This window comes from Aspergillus chevalieri, chromosome 3, assembly GCF_016861735.1.
Source record: "Aspergillus chevalieri M1 DNA, chromosome 3, nearly complete sequence".
NCBI lineage: Eukaryota > Fungi > Ascomycota > Eurotiomycetes > Eurotiales > Aspergillaceae > Aspergillus > Aspergillus chevalieri.
Window position 1 is genome coordinate 3,504,162 of NC_057364.1, and position 16,536 is coordinate 3,520,697.

A 16,536-nucleotide genomic window follows, 5' to 3' on the forward strand; every position below is an offset into this window, starting at 1 on the left:
TGGATATGATTCTAATGGGTACTCGCGAGAAGTACCCCAATTGTAAGGTCATTCTGTCGCATGCTGGCGGTGCGCTGCCGTATCTGATCACTAGAGTTGCAACGCCTATGCGCAAGACTCCGGACTTCATGGTGAACCATCGTATGGGGACAACGCATGAGAAGGTAATGGAAGCGTTCAGAAGCTTCCACTTCGATTTGGCACTTTCTGCGTCGCCTAGTGTGCTTCGGATGGCGTTGGAGATGATTCCGCATGATCACATTCTTTATGGGGTGAGTACACAATTGTTCACTCGTGCTGCTTTTGGTGGGTTGCTAATATGAGGCAGAGTGATTTCCCATATGCCCCAATCACGGCGTATCCGGCATTCCTTGAGGATCTGGAGGGTTTTGCAATGAGCCACGAATTGAGGAACAAGATCAACTTTGAGAATGCCCATCGACTATTCCCAAGGCTGGCCAATGCAAAGGACGCGAAGTGTTGAGATTTGTCGATGAGAGAGCACCGTGAAAGTTGTCGATTACTTGTCTATAACGTGACCCACATGCGAATGTCACACGAAATCGCTCCGCCGCGACTTTAACCCCATCATTTCCACCAATGCACATAAATCCCATTAGAACTACTATCTGACAGGAACGCGCATTGTGTCCGCCTTTTCCGCAATTGCCACAGCGCCGTGCGCGTGTCTCGGTCCACAGTCGCCGACCAGCCCCATTGCATGTTTCCTCCTTCAGTTGTACCTCAACCTCTATTTGATCCCCTAATTCTTAATCTTCCTGTATAGAAAGCGACCCTCCTTTCCTTAGACTTGTTTTCTTTAGCCCTCCGGCGTTTGCTAAGTGCCTCATTTGCCGCCCGAAGTTTACGAATCTCTGCTTCCATCAAATCCATCTTATGCATTATCTTCCTCGTGCCTTTTGTAAGGATATCAGCAGTGTTCAAGATTGCCAGGCTGTTTATTTTTGCTTTGCTATTGTCGTTCGGAGCTTGTGACAACCATTGTAGTCAAGATTGCTCTCATCTGAAACCCAGTTTCGTCGAAGTTATAGATATCTGCTTCCTGGATACCATATTTCGCGATTATGTTTCAAACAAGCATAAACAAACGACGAATAACTTCTGGGTCTTCGCATAGAGCTCCCTCATAGTCGTATTTCCGATTAAGACGAGCCGTGGGCTCTGGGTGCCTTTTGACAAAGGTGCGAGCCCAGGTTACCCTAACGCGTCCCGCGTTGCGTGTTGCGAGTAATCGGTTGGACATATCTTCCACATCAGACAACCGAGGAGGAAACCCTTTGGAATCTAGATCAAGTATGTGTTCAACAATCGTTGATTCCTCTAAATCAGTGAGCCTCCGTGGATTGGCTGATATATTGCATCGTTATTGCATGCCACGCCGGCGGCGACTAAGCTTCTCATGATCCACGTGATAGATCTTTCCAGCTGCTCGAGCGCTCAGTTTTTTGTCATTTCGCATAGCTTGAAGGGCCAATATTACTTGGCTTTTATCATTTTCCTGAGGCATATTTGGTTGTGGTGATATTTGTGATAGAAGTCAGAAGTCGCGTCGGAGCGATTTCGTGTGACATTCGCATGTGGGTTACGTTATAGCATTGTATAGTCGGTATCTCCGCAATATGTCGAGATGATTCCCACCAGACAGCGCCAGCGTCACAGTCAAGTTGTCAAGTTGTCAATAGTTCCGGCTCTACGAAAATCAAACGGGCCCAGAAACCCCAACTCATCGACCAAGAACATCGAGGTATCCCAAAACAGGTGATCCTGTGCAGACTCATCCGCAAAGGCTGTACCATTGATATCCAGTTGAGTATTCTGGTCGTCAACATGGGCGCTTGTATCGACTCGTCCGCGAGACGCAGAAGCTACTTGGTCTCGAGCCGTCTGTAGGAAGTTCAAGGTATTCCTCGCAGAGATGCTGAATGGTTCCATGTGGCGCAGGATTTCTTCACATTTATGGTACACTGTGTCGACAGTATCTTGGTCTGGGTCTGTGACGGTATGGCATGTGTAGGACATTATCAGAACCATAGCTGCGGTTGATGTATCTTTGTTTCGTCAGCCGGTAGACAAAGAGATACGGATAGGGGCAATGTACAGAATCCGTTATACCACCATGTGTCAGTGGTTGACGTTTGATATGTCTCATAGACTAGAGAGACGAGATCTATAGCAGCGCGGACACATGCGCCAGCGCATTTTGTGATGATTGTTGAGGAGATGGTGTTCGGTGCTAAGGTGTTTCCTGGATTACGGGGTACATCGCAAAGTTGGGTAAAGATCGGGCGGTAGAGAAGAAGATGGAGATACAAATATCTGAGTTGTTAGTCTGTTACCCAAGGCAGGATTCAGGAATAATCCGTACCTGGCATGTAATACGTTTCTTTGGCGTGATAAGACCAAATGAGATGGTCCTGTAATTGGAATATTCTCGCGCCAGCTAAGAAACCAGGGGAGGTGAGATTCATAGTCGAGGAGCCTCTCCTCCAAATCGATTATAACGGCCAGTCCACCTTGTCTCAAGGTCGAACTTGATGGTGTGTTTGGCCGGCCTCGCCAGGCTTTATACACATCCGACAGAATGATATCCAGGATACTGTACAGCTCGATCGTGGAGATGTAAAAGGCCATCGTGGATGGACTATCGGGGGCCTCGAGCGTACCTGGAAGCGGGACACGAGATAAATGAGACGTCATACTCGGCCGGCCGTACGTCATGCTCACAATCCTGTCTCTATCAGCAACTCTATTTCAGAGGATAGTTTGGTCGTCATGGACTAACATATCCATCATCACGCATCCATGCCATGTTCGTCGTTGTATCTCCTGTTCCAACGGATCCTGGGACTCATCCAACTGCGCCTCGTGGAGCCCAAGGCCCTGCGCGACTCGACATGCCACCCCGATTGAATGCCAACATCTATGTGGGTAAGGTGTACTTTGCAGGAATAGCGCAGCAACTAAGAGCGTCTGCACCACTCCGATATTTCGCACGTCGAGCAGATCTAGACCAATATGCTGTTTCGCGCGCAGAAAGAACGGAAGTGACGTGGCTTCCTTCTCTGTATCTGGCAAATTGGCGAAGTGGCAGCCAATGGCAAAGATCAAATTCAAAGAACACATGAATACAATGGATCTTGAACCAGAAACGGACTTAGATCCAAGGCCAATGTTCAGTTCATTCAATTGCTTCCCTGGTTGATTGCGTGGCAGCCACAGATTCTCATATGCATCTTGAAAGCTTTGTCGATCAAAAAAAGGATACAAGCTGTAGATTCGATCCCAGAAACATTCCAGTAAATGATCTGCCAGGTCTCGCGGCGGAAGGAGTAAGCTGTCAATATGATGAGGTTGTGTGGGCTCTACTTCCGGCAAAGATATGTTACTGGTTGTATTAAACTGGCTTGTCCCAGGGGCATGCCGGCTGGGACTATTTCTGACTGACTTTGATCCGCGGACAGAACCCCGAGCCAAAAGACGCATCAGAGAAGCAGTCGAAGAACTCCCAAAATATTCATTTGTCCGGCTAAAAGGCCTTTCTTGAACAGGATCGATAAATCCCATCGCTGTTATGTTGCTGCGGGCAAATGGGGACTCAGCATATTGATCTGTGTCTGTTCGCGACGAGGAATACGCATTTGCATCTTGCTCGGGGACTTCAAGGTGGGATCTTGGCGGACACACTGGAGTGGAAGTCTGGGCCGGCTCTGGTTCATGTCGTCCTGGATCTGTAGGCACGGAGGATAAGGCTCCAATGGGATTCTCCGTTTCTTGATGGTCCTCAGGAATAGGTCCCGTTGATCCAGGAGCAGACCCGATGACGGTCTTGCATGTCTCTTCCAACTCTCGAATTCGGTTATGCAGGGATTGCAGATACCTGTATCCTTGAGTTAGTAGCTGCAGGAAGTACCACGCCAGTAGCAACTTACTCCTCATCATTAGCTGACCGGACATTAGATGCCTTGAAAACACACCGGTCAACAGGATACCCGCGGCGTGTACATGGTCCACAAATCGGCTTCTGGCCATCACATCGAGATTTGCGTTCTCGACATGGTTCGCACGCGACGGCTATCTTTCTTCGACGGGGCGTGTTTTCGCTTCTTGCGGACCTTCGAGACTGCATCTTGTTGCGCATAAGATGAGTAGAGGGATGAGAGGTGTGTCTCGGGTGACGTTCCGGTACACGTGACTGTAAGGCCTGGTCATGCCGGGTGCATTCCGAGAGACCAATATCAATGAGCCAACGATTATTTCTCGAGATCGCCACATATGTTTGCTTATCATTATATTCTCGCCGTTCAATTGATGCCAATTGGGGGCAGGGGGTTCTGCACTGACGCTGGGTTGATTCCGGGACTGTATAAGCGAGCGGGATGGATTCCGGAAGGGCATCTTGGTGCTATATGACCTGGATGACAGGTTTATATAAACTCCAGGAATTATCGGACTGTTCATATATTGGATATTGGCATTTATCTACAAACACATTGATTCTATATCGACCGGATAACCTACACCAAAAAAATGCTCATTATCGAGAAAATCCAAGACACCTGGGCTGCAATATGCAACCACTACAGACCAGGAGACATCGAGATCGCAGGAGTCATTCTTTCTCAAGTTGTGGGCTTCATCATTCCGGCAACCATATACCTCCTCATCGACATCATCTTCCCGAGTTTCTCACGCAAGCACAAACTCCAACAGCGCCAACCCACATGGGCACAGATTCGGCACTGCATCAAAATATCCTTGATGAACCAGATATGGATTGCAGCAGCCCATATCCTCGGCGTATACCTCCAAGGCCTCGACCATAGCTTCCTTATCATGGACCCGAAGCTACCATCCTTCACGATGCTCGCAAGCGACTTCATTTTTGGCATGGCTGCCCGCGAGATTTTGTTTTACTACATCCACCGAGCCCTTCATCATCCGAGCATCTACGTTTATATTCATAAAATGCACCACAAGTACACAGCGCCAATTAGCTTCGCGGCGGAATATGCTCATCCGGTTGAACATGTGCTTGCGAACGTTCTCCCGATTGTGGCTCCCTTGACCATTAAGGGCACGCATTTCTTGTCTCTGATGGCATTTACAGTGTTTGAACTCTGGGAAGCGGCGGCTGATCACAGTGGTTATGACTTTCTTAAGTTGCCACCTGCTTCAATTCATGATTTGCATCATGAGAAGTTTCGGGTTAATTATAGTACGCTGGGTATTATGGATTGGATCCATGGGACGGATGTGGTGGGTTGGGACAGGCCCAAGAGGAAAGAGATTCAGTTTGCGCCTGGGAAGGAAAGGAAAGATAAATGAGGTTCCATTCTGGAAAGAGACTAGGCAGCTGGGTGCTTTTAGGGATTAATTGGATAATGGCATTTGAATAGCTTACGTACAGAGAAATTCTTCGAGTTCTCACGGATCGGTATAGATAGTTCCCAGCGATACGTAGCGGTGCGACGGACAAATATGGTGTAGCGATACGTACATAGGAATCCGTACTTTAGAGACTTTATCCTCACGTAGGATACGAGTTGGCGTAACTTAGCATCAGTGATGTCATGAGGGTCTGAATAGCGTATGCAGAGTACATACCTATCCGACGTTCCAGATTGCGCCTCGTTGACAGTCCTGCTGTCACCACGAACCGCTCGACAAAAAAGGTCCACCACGTTTTGAGTTCTCCTACCCATGATTGGCAACGCTTCTTCCTAAGTGGGTGAATCTGAATTTGAAAAGTAGTACACGGTCACATCTGGCAAAGTTGGTCCATCGTTATGAACGCACTGAATATCACCAAATCTGATGTTTGGTAGGTTGGAGACCGACAGCGCTTTACTGACGGCGTCGCAAGCGTGTTTGAAGAATCGAGTTGTCAACCCTAATTCGTACGCAGTTATGTTCCGCTCGTTTGCAGTATCATCAGTGAGGCTAATGTCGGTACTCAAATTTAAACTCTGTAGAGCGACGGCCATATCCTGGTCAAACGTAACCCAGGGGTGTAGGAATGCAGCAGAGATCCTGTCGTGGCTAACAGAGGCACTGTCTGTACCTGTACCCCCTACGTAGCATAATGACGGAAGGACTCTTGCTAGTGACTCTCTAGCAGATTCCATGGCTTTTTGTTAGACCCAGGACGGTGAGAGGGAAGGACAGAGACAGAGTCAAATAAGCAAATAATGAGCCTAGAATAGACCACAAATGGGATGATAGTAAAGAGAATCAACTCGGATGGATGAAATAGTCACGAAACTGCTGAAAAGTGATGATTAGAAGTAGTAGTCTAGGGTGACGAGAAGTACCTAGCAGTTGCCTAGCCTTCACTTGTTGGAAAGAAGGCATCTAGTAAGTGAGCATGTCGTGGCATACGCTAGTCCTAATTTAGTCATGGGCTGCTATGATATGCCCGGAGTATTCATTGTGGACGATCGGATCAAAAAAAGACAGAAGCGTCTCCTCATTGAAGCGACTGGGCTGCTAGAACTTGGATAGGCAACGAAGGCTCGAAACGGTCGATAGCGGTGCGCCTGACGAACACGGTGGAGCGGTAGGTAGAGAAAAATCCTATTTCTGCGAGTGAGCTCCCATGATGGAGACCAATTGTCCTAATGTCATGTTAGTGATACTCTTCCGAGGCCATGAGCACTTGAGTACATACCGATTTCATGCTCCAGGTTCCGTCTTATGCCCAACCGCGAGGGAACAGGATACTCTTCATACGGGTACTTCCACAACACCTGGAACACTCCCACGGCCAGCGGACGTACATTCTCCGGGTGGATTTCCATGGCATCTGCGTCTCTGAGGTGGAAGACCGAAAGGGCCGGAATATTTAGACCTCTAATGCACCCCAAGTCTCTGAATGTGACATTTCGCAGTTCCGTATGATACAGTGCTCGGGCAACAGGGTCGCACACATTTGCAGTGAACCTGCCAGAAAGACTGCGCTTATTTCGAACGAGATAATATTCGGCAATTCCCGTCAGGCCGGGCTATGGGACTTCCCTGCTCAGGTCGACTCCTTGAAGGGCTGCAGTAACCTCGCTTTCGAAAGGAACCCATTGGTATAGGAACTCAGCTGCGATCCTCTCTGACCGGGGGTTCTGGACTCTCGCCTCCACCATTGAAGAGGATGACTGGCAGAGGCCGAGCAAGGTATTCTCTGATTGTCTCCATTGCGGTTTATGGGATGTGGTGGCTTTCGCGAGAGTATGTAGGGAAGACTAGACGGGAGGATGAAGTAGGATGGAGCGATAATAGAGGAAGACAAAAGATAGGGGGATGATTTAAAGGAAGAATTGAGGTGGATGCGGGGGATGGATCTAAACAAAACATGCATTTAAAAGTATTATACAGATGTCACACGCCAACAAAGAAACCAAACAATGTAGGTTTTTTTGCAGGATACTGGTTATATCAACATACTGCGTTTGTACTATTCAGAAGCAAATTCACTGTAGGAGTATCTACAGCTTGGCAAAGTCCTTTAAGTCGTTATCCAACGCCTTCTGACACTTCTGCCGGTAACGGGGAATCCCCCCAAGATAGAAAAGAGACTCTACCCGTTTTCCAGGAATATTTGCACCCATATACCACGACTTGGCATACGGAATGACAGTCATCTGGGCGATTGCCGCAACCTCGTCAGTCCATCCTTGCTCAGCATCCTTCTTCACATCAATAGCGCTGATTCCATGCGCTTCCATCTTCTGAATCACACTGCAGATCCAATCGCACTGTCCCTCGATTGTTGTAGGACCGCTTGAGAAAACGGAAGGCGAGTGGGCGCTGTAAGGGAGAAACATGTTCGGGCAGCGGCTGACCATCATCCCGAGATACGTGTGAATACCATCGGCTCTCCATCGTTTGATAAGATCGACACCGTCTGCATCTTTTAGGCCGACTTTCTCGATACCGCCGGTGACTGAGTCGAAGCCCGTTGCGATTGCGATGATGTCGACTTCGAAGAATTCTTTCTCTGTTGCTATACCGTTGGATCTGAGTTCAGCAATTGGGCTTTCTCTAACATTGACCAGATGTACGTTGGGTTTGTTGAATTGTTCGTAGTAGTCCTGTTCAAGCGACGCGCGCTTCGCGCCAATGGGATGAGGCGGCTCCAGAGGAGCAAGGAGATCGTGAAGCCGGTGGTCATTCAATCGGGCTCGTGTCTTCTTGGCCCAGAATCGGTATGCCTCGCGGTTTGCCTCCACGTCGCGCATGATGTCTTGATAACTCGCGCCCAAGTATGAGAAGCCTCCCTCGTTGTATACTTTCTCATATGTGGCTTCTCTCTCTTCGGGTGAGTCGTCGAACGTGTTCCTTGGGACAGGACGATAAGGAAGCCCTCCGTTGGTTGTGAAGAGAAACTCGAACAAGGCTAGACGCTCTTCTTTGTTCTCCTGTTGGCTCGGGTCCAGTTGCTTCTGGCGCATGGGTAAACAGATATTCGGTGTTCGCTGAAAAACGAAAGTCTCCGCGGCCTCCTTCGCCCAGTCTTGAGCAATCTGTACCCCCGTGGAACCCGTTCCGATGATGGCAACCCGCTTACCCTCAACATCTACACCTTCCTTTGGCCAATTGGCAGAATGGCAAATAGTGCCGCGGAAACTGCCGAGTCCTTTCCAGTCTGGAGTATATTCCTTCGCTGCAAAGCCAACCGCTGGGATGAAGTACTTTGCCCGAATCACCCGTCCATCCTTTACTCGTATAACCCATTTCTTCTCATCCACGGAGAACTGGGCCGACGCTACCATGGAATTGAAAAGACAATCCTTGCTGATCGACAGCACATCGTCGATATGCTCGAAGTAAGCCTTGAGCTCAGCCTGTCCGGGGTATTTCTCCTTCCACCTCCAATCCTTCCAGACGGCTGGACTGAACAATTCATATCCAGGAACCGGACAGTCAACACGTGCTCCCGGATAGCGGTTCCAGTACCATGTTCCGCCTACGGACGGACCGGCCTCGATAATCTTCACGTTCAATTTGAGTTCATCTCGAATCTTGTGGAGCAAGAGACATCCAGAGAAGCCACCACCAATGACAAGAACATCTAGGTCCAAAGACCCCGCTTCTGGCTCCGGGGGCAGATTTTCGGCAGATGGCATATTTGTATTCCAGTGACAAATATCTTTTGCCAAGAGAGCGAAGAAATAATGAAAAGGGGAAGCTCGACCTTGCGGGGAAGGCTATATATTTGAATTCCTCATATTGACGCCCGGAGACCGAGGCTTACGCCCCTAATCCTCCCCAACACCGAGGACTAGAGGGCTATGAAGAATGTTGAAGGACTACCCCACGTTGTGCGATCGGCGGATGAAAGTTACATTAGTGTGGTGTATAACTTCTGCATAAAGCGATAACAATTCGGGTATCGATTCGTTAATTAACGAAGTATCTCCGGCGCCTCCATGTTACTAGACGGAAGGAGCAAAAAGTCAAAGAAATGCACACGCGGATTCGGACCGCATTATTAGCATTACTACTCATGCGGCACACCAACTGAAGGAGACGAGGGCTTAAAGAGGGAGTGCGTGGTGCTTACACAGGCGTCAAGTTGATATTTCGAAAATTGGCCCATGAGTTGCTATCGGACGGTACAGCAATTGTCGTCTCGTACTACTAGATACTCAATACATTGATTGCTGGTCTGTAGTAATAAGCCTTTTCTCGACATATTTGGCCGGAGATTCCCTGACTGGCACGTGCATGACCGTTTAGGTGTCATGTTAATCCCATATATACTTAGCAGAGCAATCACAATTCAAATACCACTGGTATGATATCGGCTCAGCTAACATGGCATTTGGACTGCCAATAATGCCATTAATTCCTCCCGTTCCCTCCACAACAAACCCGTCCCATGACATCAGGACTAGTGACGTATGTCCCGACAATGCGATTGATATACAATGGCATGATAAAGTCCCATTCTATATCCATACCATGACTCTTCTTCTGTTTGAAAGTCAATTCCAACGACAACACTAAATCCCTGAATTCTTAGGTACAACCATGGCAACCATATCCATCAACACCGGCGGCGCCAGTGGATTCCTCTACAACTCCGGTTCAGGAACCGCCCGGCTCTGCATCACCGCCGAAACAGAGGACTTTGACAATGAACACTACGCAGCTGGCAGGATGAGAATTTCGATGTCGTTTATGTTCCTTACGAGGTCGGAGAGAAAGAATATATGGCGAGGTTGAGGTCTGTGAAGGAGGGTTTGGGGGTGGGAGAGAATTATGCTGTTATTGGTATGGCACGATCTGTTGATGAGGGAGTAGTCGGGCTGACTGGGTGTGGTAGCTTTCGGTGATGCTGCTTCGTTTTGTCTGGATCACTTCCTCAAACCCACGAACGCGAGTCGTCTCTGTGCGCTGGTTGCCTACTATCCAGCGACAATCCCGGATACACGGTCTCGGTTCCCGCCGTCGCTTCGAGTGTTGACGCACCTGGCTGGTTCGACGGTGGATGTAACAACTGTCCCAACAGCCCTAGGCCTACAAGGAAAGAAACGCCGGAGGACACGACAGATCAATCCAGGTATCGGGACAGGCGAGCGTCTTAACATCGGGTTCCCGACATATACATATGAGTATGTACAGCCTGGTTTCGCAGAGCACGATCTAGATGAATATGACCGATTGGCGTCTGAACTCGCCTGGACGCGCACTCTCCATGTTCTACGGAAGGGATTTGGGAAGGACCTTGATTTAGAGGGGAGATGGGAGGAGCACCAAGAGGGTACGTTAACCTCCATTTCCCCCATCTAATCAAACTAGTCGCTGACAAGACGAGGAAAATTCTTCTCCTCTAATCTCTCCACAACAATGGACCACTACGCCACGCACCTCACACCAACAGTCACCTACACCCCAACTCTAACCGGCGGCATTGGTACCAATTCCTTGCGCCGCTTCTACGAGCAACACTTCCTCCGCTCCTTACCACCATCCATGCGTCTTCATCTCATATCCCGTACAGTAGGGGTAGATCGTATCGTCGACGAACTGTGTGCTTCTTTCGAGCATACGCATGAAATTCCCTGGATGCTCCCCGGCATCCTGCCGACAAACCGGAAGGTGGAAATCATACTGGTCAGCATTGTTAGTATGAAAGGGGGGAGATTGTCCTCGGAACATGTGTATTGGGATCAGGCTAGTGTGCTTGTGCAAGTTGGGCTGTTGGATCCGAAGCTTGTGCCACAGGGTGTGCAGGGTGTAGATCGGTTACCTGTTGTTGGGGGAGAAGCTGCGCAGAGGATGTTGCGTGAAGATCCAGAGACAGACGACGAATTTCATAATCGGTTGATTCGGAGGGCGAATGCTCAGGGGAAGAGTAAGGGGAATGATGAGAAGGCCAGTATGGGATCTGGGGTTGATTCGAAGGTTGAGGCTACGAATAATGAGGGTAAGGGTAAGTCTGTTCAGAGGGAAGGGAATGCTGCTGGTCCGGAGACGGAGAGTTAGGCTTCCAGGTTTGAATACCTACATATATTTATATCACTTCGCTTCGTTCTATAACGCATTTCTATACCATCTACCACCCCTTCCATGGCACCCAAGTCTCCCTAACCACGTCACCCTCATCGACAACATAATAAACATGGTGCGCCGCAGCCGTAATACAAGCATGTTGAATATACAACCACACCTTATCCCCCACCCGAAACACATCCCCCACTTTCTCCTTCCCGTCACCTCCAGTAAATCCCAAAATCCCATGCTCCTGCGCCATCCGCACAACGCTCCATTGCGGTTTATCAACCACACGGCCGTAGCCCGGTGAATCACTAGTCTCTTTGGATAGCGCGATGGTACCCGCATTGACGAGCGCCTCGTTACGCTCGGGATACACGCTGCATACCTCCGCGAGGATGCGGACTGCTTGCTGGGAGGTGCTGACGAGGCCGGTGTTGAGTTGTTGGAGGTCGTTTGCGGGATAGTTTCCTGCTTCATTAGCTTCGCCTTTCCAAACTATCGCAATCCTAAAACAGGGAAAGAGGCGTACCAGCATGTAACTCAACCTCTACACCCCCCGGCACCCTCTCCTTCAACGCCTTAACAACATGCGCCGTAGGCGTCGATCCCACCGAAACAACCACCTTCCCCTTTCCCTCCCCCTTCCTCTCCCCCAGAAATCCCGCGGCCCTCAGCACACCACCAAGCTCATCCCCCAACACCTTCTCCGCCTGCGCATTAGTCTTACACGCATACGAATGCCCCGCATGGCAATAGAATCCATACACGTACGCCGCACTCGACGCCTCAACCCTCTTCACCAAATCCGGAAGCGAAGGCGAGGATGTCTCAAGCCCGGCTCTGTGCGATCCAACATCGACTTTGATGAATACCGGCCAGGGTGTTAGGGTGGGGTTTGACTCGGCATGTTTCTCGAGGTGTGTGATTTGTTGCGGGTTGTCGACCATTAGGAGGATTTTGAGGCTGGGGATTGTTTTCATTAGGGCGGTTAGGTGGGAGAGGGCGCTAGGGGGGAGGGGGAGGCCGTAGAGGATCTTTTGGGATCATGAGTATGGAAGATGATTATGGTACTAGGCAGGGACGTGGACAAACCTCGTCGAGAATACCCTCTTGTGCGAGAGCGATGGCACCTCTGATCTCGCAAAGGGTGGATGCTACGATGCGGCGATGGCGGCCGTTGCCAAGCATCATGCGGGTTACTTCTGTTGACTAGCATTATAATCAGATGTGTGTATTTCAACGAGTTTTTGAGGACGGAATACCTTGAGCGTCTTAACATGCGGTCTGAACGCAATGTTGAGCTGCTCGACATCATCGAGAAGCTGCTGGATGTTGTGCTCGATGACGGGTCTGCTCAGGACCAGAGATGGCGTTGGGAGCTCTGTCGCTGGGAGTCCGATGAAGGATTTGTGGGATTGGAGAGAGAAATCCATTTTGTAACTAGGTTGTAAGTAATTGAGAGAAATCAAGTGCTGGAGAGGGAGAAAGGATGCAGGGGGAAGAGGGGTTTATTTATATTTATCGGGTTATCGCTTATCGAGATATATGCAATTTACTGAGGGGGTATATGTACAGCATAGGCTTATCTAAATTCATCAACACCAGCATATTATCCCGATATACCGTTGCATTTTTACGCTAGCCATCAATTGGGGGTTCAAAGGGTGTGCCAATCGTATGTAACCTTCCCCAACTCCGCACCCCGGATCTCCAACCCGATCCAAGCCGCCTTAAACCCCTCCAGGAACGACAGCAACGGAACCGTATTCTCCAACTTCCTCTGCTGATCGCGCCGTCTAAGCAAGGAGCGTGATGGGTGCATTAGGCGGATGCAAGTCCGCAGACCGGCGGTGTGATCAGACAACATGAAGCGGTTCCGCCCGGTTCAGCAGACATGGACAAGCCCAGGAGTTTTCGATCAGCTTTCAGGAGTTGGCGGTAGGATCAAAGAGGATAAATTCGGAAAGAAATTCGAGGAAGGATCCAAATCGGCTAAGACGAGGAGGCAAAGAATCGTCCTCATCCTTGAAAAGCCAATTCCTCCAAATATCAAGCCCACTCTCTTCACTCTGCCGTAACATCTCCATCCTGAACTCTAAGTTCTGATGAGAAGCCCACTCAAAATTTCCAGGCTCTGTACCTCCTTCCAAATCCCCAGGTGGCATCTGATTTTACTTCAAATTCATTCCATTCCTGCGAATCGCCAATTGTTTTGGCCCTTTCATCGTCCGAGAAAGAAGCTGGACAGGAGGAAGGAGATAAACAGGCCCAAGTTACGGCACTAGTGGTACCGACAAGTGCCATTCGCAAGTTAATCAGGTCTGCATCTCACGGATATCCTGTCTGTTGATATAGATACTGTCGCATGGGGCCATGTGGCAGCTTCAGAGGTTCAATGTGTTTGTCGTTGTGCACTCCAGTGGCTGGACTGTGTAGTAAAGATTGGCTTTTTCCAACCGGAGCCTCGATTTTGCTTTCAATTGTTCTTCTGAGGTCATGTCGTTGAAAATTTCCGGAAGGGTTGGAATCCGCAGACTCTGTGTACGAGACGAGTCGTGCTCGCAGAATGCTGGATACCCTGCTTGCATTAAGAGTGGAAAGATAATGGCGTCTTGCCAGTCAATTATGCTAGCAATCTCAGTCGGTCCAGGGACGAAGTAGATGTTCGCCAAGCTGAGATCTAGGTATCTCAATGTTGGAGCGCTGAGGTTTTTTGGAACAAGGTGGAGTGCTAGTATTAGGTACTTTGAGAGTGAGACATGCTCGCTGGGGTCAATATTGTGGATGGTTGGGAGAAGGAACGTCTGGCGAGGTCAAGGCTTCGCATAGTCCAACGAGCAATCGATCTCTCTTCGCGCAGTGGAGGTGAGGCATTCTTCCGGTAATATCCCTACAGCACAATATCAGTTGGGCAAGTTTGAGAGGCATATAGTAGAAGACGCACAAGGACCACGGTCTAGCTCCATCTGAAACCGCTCACCATGCCAAAACTGTCGCGCAGCAACAGAGCCGATACAAAAGTCTTCCACCTGCAGCGGAATTCAAAATTCATCATTCAGATCACATTTGTAATATAGGCCCCCATATCCAGGAAGCGGATAAGAGAATATCTTCCGTTCCATCTCCGCAATCTGCGCCATGACATGCTTCACTGCCTGAGTCGTCAACGGCAGCCATCGCGATCCAAGACTTCCACCATATATCCGCCCCATGATAATATACTCCGCCCCGACAGGATTCTCTGGTGAAGTTGAGTAGTCCAAGATCCTCGGTATAGGAAGTTTGAGAACAGTCCGAAGAAAGTCAATCGTCGCAATCTCGCTAGCCGTCGTATAACGAAGACCAGCAATCGGCGTAGGAATATGTGCAATAACTTCGCGACTTTCATATGCCTAAAAAGGAAAATCTTGTTGAAGCCTCCTTCACCTATCTTCGTGATTTGGGAGCACCAGTCTTGTCTCCGTGCTCTACCCGCCGCGTGCTGCAATACCTTAGGATCGAATTCGATGTATCTCTCCTTCAATTGGGCTCTTTCATTGAAACTGCTTGCTATTATTATTTTCTTAAAGTATTAGAAGAAAATCTTCTAGACGTGCTCTTGGAGAATGAATCGTGATTGGATAAGTAGCGTCGAGAGGGAATGGCGGTTCTGGGCACATATTTGGCAGCTTTGGTAGCAGATCGAGCGCTCAGTAATTGAAAGAATGGAGTCATAATGTGAGATTTGAATAAAGAAGAGAGAAAAGAATGGAATAACAATAAATAAGGCCAAGCAAGTTTAAGCGACGACTAAGATAATGATGTCAAGCGCGCGTTCGGCGGCTATAAACGACGCATTTGGAAACTGCTGTTGGCGCGACAGATCACCAGGCGAATACAATTTAGGGCTATGCTCAGGTTGGTCATTAATGACTAAATAAAGCATGCACAAAATATAGTCATTGACTGATCGGCTCTTCTATCTCCCATGTCTGCTGCCTTGACTCGTCTATATCACTGTCGCTCTTCGTTCTTCCTCCTCTCCCTTTCTTCTTCTTCTCTTTCTACTTGCCATCTATCTTCTTCTCATCTATCTCATCTATTCTCATATAGTTTCGTTATTCTTGATCTATATCCATATAGTCCTCTTCTACTATCATCTATTCATTTTGTTACTGTCAACAGAGCATTCGATATAGTCTATTTTGTTCGATATATCTTCTTCTATTGCCATTTATTCCCATCTATCCTTTCCATTCGATTCATCCTCACCTTCGGTACTCTTTTCAGTCTCAGGCTACTTCTATTCCGCTTTATATTCTCGATCTCTTCTATTCAGTCCATTTCCTCTAACGTCATTTACTCGGTCTATTCATTACAACCCATGTACTCCATCTGTTCTATCTCTTTCCATTTATTCCAGGTGCCAGGGTAACGCTTGAGCCACCTCGGGAGGGCTGCTGCCTACATACTAACAACACCATAGCAACAGCAGGCCCCACGGTAGGGAGGCTGGGAACGAGGACAGGTCCCACTGGCATGACACACGGAGCACCTATCCAGGGAACTTGAAGCACCTCACTGCGTCGAGTCGGGTTGGGTAGGCGCGTGTGTGTGTGCTTTGAGCTCCCCTAGAGTGTCGTGTCTGCATGTCAGTACGACCAGTCGTCGTCACCGGCCGACTGATCAGGACTTGACTGTGAGGACGATACCGTCTTCATAGTCGGTCGTGGTTGGGTGGCAGGGTAGGGCCTGGGATATCGTTTGATATCGTTTGCTGTTTATCGTGCTTGGTAGTGGTGGATGGTGGTTTGAGGGGAAGTGAAGGTATTTAAAAGTAATTCCCTCTTCGATATAGAGTGGGCATTGACTTTGCGTATACCAGAACAATTCTTTGCGTGTGGACTTGGATCTACTTAGACAAGCCGATACAGTCAAATAGAATTCTCGTTATCATTCAACTAAATCATACACAGTACAAGCAAATTAGTAAATACAAAAATAAGCTTGTTTCCAGTACACAGCATACTGCGCACTGGTACA

General features: G+C 48.8%; 6 protein-coding genes across 6 annotated transcripts; 2 read left to right on the top strand and 4 right to left on the bottom strand.

Annotated features, from left to right (window-relative positions):
* Positions 1-1,680: 1,680 nt before the first annotated feature.
* On the bottom strand, positions 1,681-4,147 carry ACHE_31205A (uncharacterized protein; the record flags this gene model as incomplete). Its single annotated transcript, XM_043277908.1, has 5 exons — positions 1,681-2,069; positions 2,120-2,337; positions 2,387-2,749; positions 2,804-3,898; positions 3,951-4,147. The coding sequence occupies 5 exons, from the start codon at positions 4,145-4,147 to the stop codon at positions 1,681-1,683; spliced, it is 2,262 nt and encodes a 753-aa protein (XP_043135740.1).
* A 401-nt stretch (positions 4,148-4,548) lies between these two features.
* On the top strand, positions 4,549-5,346 carry ACHE_31206S (sterol desaturase family protein; the record flags this gene model as incomplete). Its single annotated transcript, XM_043277910.1, has 1 exon — positions 4,549-5,346. One exon carries the CDS (start codon positions 4,549-4,551, stop codon positions 5,344-5,346), a length of 798 nt encoding a protein of 265 aa, XP_043135741.1.
* Positions 5,347-6,594: 1,248 nt separating this feature from the next.
* On the bottom strand, positions 6,595-6,818 carry ACHE_31207A (uncharacterized protein; the record flags this gene model as incomplete). Its single annotated transcript, XM_043277911.1, has 2 exons — positions 6,595-6,635; positions 6,689-6,818. The coding sequence occupies 2 exons, from the start codon at positions 6,816-6,818 to the stop codon at positions 6,595-6,597; spliced, it is 171 nt and encodes a 56-aa protein (XP_043135742.1).
* A 678-nt stretch (positions 6,819-7,496) lies between these two features.
* Positions 7,497-9,137, bottom strand: ACHE_31208A (flavin-containing monooxygenase; the record flags this gene model as incomplete). Its single annotated transcript, XM_043277912.1, has 1 exon — positions 7,497-9,137. One exon carries the CDS (start codon positions 9,135-9,137, stop codon positions 7,497-7,499), a length of 1,641 nt encoding a protein of 546 aa, XP_043135743.1.
* A 1,089-nt stretch (positions 9,138-10,226) lies between these two features.
* On the top strand, positions 10,227-11,502 carry ACHE_31209S (dienelactone hydrolase; the record flags this gene model as incomplete). The annotated part of the gene is made up of 3 exons (XM_043277913.1): positions 10,227-10,287; positions 10,340-10,777; positions 10,832-11,502. The coding sequence occupies 3 exons, from the start codon at positions 10,227-10,229 to the stop codon at positions 11,500-11,502; spliced, it is 1,170 nt and encodes a 389-aa protein (XP_043135744.1).
* Positions 11,503-11,572: 70 nt separating this feature from the next.
* On the bottom strand, positions 11,573-12,947 carry ACHE_31210A (D-serine ammonia-lyase DSD1; the record flags this gene model as incomplete). Its single annotated transcript, XM_043277914.1, has 4 exons — positions 11,573-11,982; positions 12,044-12,548; positions 12,607-12,723; positions 12,777-12,947. The coding sequence occupies 4 exons, from the start codon at positions 12,945-12,947 to the stop codon at positions 11,573-11,575; spliced, it is 1,203 nt and encodes a 400-aa protein (XP_043135745.1).
* Positions 12,948-16,536: the final 3,589 nt, after the last annotated feature.